Consider the following 2,500-nt stretch of genomic DNA (forward strand, 5'->3'; position numbering starts at 1 on the left):
GCACGGGAAGATTATAGAAAGCCAAACATTATTTGGAATTATCGCATCAACTCCACTCCGGGACAACACAGCGATTTTTGGCGGCTAAATTCCAAATAATGTTCGGCTTTCTATAATCTTCCCGTGCGTTCAGCTAGATGTGTGGCTACGGCCGTTATAGCTTGATGGCCGATCGTATTACATTCTGCACTCTCATTGGACAATTTGAAACACTTGGCCAATGAGAGTGCAGAATGTAATATGATCGCCATCAAGCTATAACGGCCGTAGTCACACATCTAGCTGAACGCACGGGAAGATTATAGAAAGCCAAACATTATTTGGAATTTAGCCGCCAAAAATCGCTGTGTTGTCCCGGAGTCAGGGGCACCCAACGAATCTGTTCCTCACATTATCTGTTCCCCAGAGGAATCTTGCTGGCTGGCAAAAATACAGATGAGCCGGCTGGGAAATTTTGTTATTGATAAAGGTTTTGCCTGGGAATTACTGACTTTTTCTAGCATTTCAACCCGAGCTGGCTGTAGAACCTCTGAAGACTGAGCACGAATAAAAAAATAAAAAAAAAATAAAAAAAAGAACCCCTTCCCACTCCCACAGAGCAGTCACAAACATACGACGGCTGGTCAGAGTTATTGCGCTTGTGGAATAAACCTGTTTTGTCCCGGTTTTGTCGCTTTTGTTCGGTCGTTTTGGATCGAGGGATTTGAAAGCGCGCGGAATTCCTGGCTGGGAAATAAATTTGATCAGCTGGCTGGGAAACCAACCAATTTTATCTAGCTGGCTGGGAAATTTCTTGTGTGTCTTGCTGGGAAAAAGGAACAGATAGTGTTTTCCCAGCAACAATGAAAAACACCTGAAAATGCCTTAATAACATTTATTTTCATTAACTGGGGTATAATAATACATTTTACAACAAATTGGTCGTTGGGTGCCCCTGCGGAGTGGAGTTGATGCGATAGAAAATGTTTTTATGGCGATTCGGACCGTTGCTTTGTGATGCGAGAGAAATTTGTGGGACGAGATCGCCGTAGTCACCAGCCTTTCTTCTCTTTATGAGGGGAAATGACAACTAACGGCATCGTGAAAATTCGAAAGCCACAAATGCGGCTAAAACGGACAATGAGCTTGCCCTCCGAATGCACAGAACAGACGAGGACAACTGTATGTAGAGGTAAGTGAAGTTTATTTCCACATTTACAGCTTATTTTAGCATTTATAAGCTCAAAGTTATTTTTCCCATACATAGTCTATAAATCGTATACCGAGCTTGGGCTGCCTGTGTTTAAATGAAGCAATGCAACACCGAGATACCTTGGATGTTAATTTTCGCTTACAAAGGCTATAAATCGTATACCGAACTTGGACTGCCTGTGATTTAAACTGCATGTTTATGTTCTAAAAAAATGCAAATAATTTTCGCTTTGAGCGACTCCTCCCTCCCCCCCGTGTTTTGCATTTCTGTTGAAATCCAAAGCCGGATCATAAAACCATAAAGTACGCTTTAATTGAACCGTCTTGTAATTTCCGATCCAGTGCGGCTGCTCCTTTTTTTTGGGCCTTCTGGTTTCTTAAATGGTGAAGCCTCTGATGATAATCAGAAATGGATTTTCTTAGATTCTCCTAGAAAAAAGTTCCCTAAGATAGTCAAATTTCCCAGCCTAAGGCGAGGCAAGAACACTTTGTTCCTGGGGGATCTTGTATGTTCGATTCGATCGGTACATAACGGATACCAAACATCTCTCTCATTTTTTGCCACGGTCCCCATTCACTAAATGCACAAAACGCGTTCGAGAATCCTATGAACACGCATTTACTTGCATTCACCGTTAATGAATGAAATTTTGTTCAAGGTGCATAGAAAAAGAATCGACGTTTGATCTTGGATGCCTTGCCCCAGCTGTAAGTATAAGAATGTGTACTTTAAAATTTCTACTATAAAATATTTTTTGGATTTAACCACCGAATGAATCTTGAATGAACAACAACAGGTTAGTTTTAATTTATTCCCCAATAACACCACTACGCCTAACACAACCTCGTTTCCAGGATCTCTCCTCTCTGCCTCCGTTGTCGTAGAGAAAAACTCCTAGTTCAGGCTGGTCACGTGCCTCCTTTGGGAGGTAAACCAAATAATTTTGAGTTCGGGGAGGGGAAGCAACGTAGGTCTTGTCATCATTGCGATTGAGGGAATCAGCACGCATTTCATTTTGTGTTCGGACAAGCATCGACAAAACGGTTTACCGCAAGTTACTTTATGTAATACACATGGACGACGTGAAAGGCAAAATTCTTTTGTCAAATCGATCGGACGCTACAGGAAATACACTCGCGTCGTCCGCATTTTCACCTGTGTCGGCCGTTTGAAGGTCCGGATTCAAGCTCAAGAGAGCAGTAGAATTGAGTAATAACGAAGAATGCTAATAGTTTGCGACACTTACGAACATGTGCAGGTATTATATTTTGTTCTTTGACTTTCTTTTTTCTTCTGAACCTTAAACAA

General features: G+C 41.7%; 1 protein-coding gene across 1 annotated transcript in view; it reads left to right on the forward strand.

Annotated features, from left to right (window-relative positions):
* LOC138032515 (stimulated by retinoic acid gene 6 protein-like) overlaps positions 1 to 2,500 on the forward strand; it is a 62,660-nt gene that overhangs the window by 5,718 nt on the left and 54,442 nt on the right. Inside the window, exon 2 of the mRNA XM_068880214.1 lies at positions 1,851 to 1,899. Coding sequence (XP_068736315.1) covers positions 1,851 to 1,899 — 49 coding nt within the window. The remainder of the gene's footprint in view (positions 1 to 1,850; positions 1,900 to 2,500) is intronic.

Source organism: Montipora capricornis, chromosome 14 (genome assembly GCF_036669925.1).
Source record: "Montipora capricornis isolate CH-2021 chromosome 14, ASM3666992v2, whole genome shotgun sequence".
Taxonomy (NCBI): domain Eukaryota; kingdom Metazoa; phylum Cnidaria; class Anthozoa; order Scleractinia; family Acroporidae; genus Montipora; species Montipora capricornis.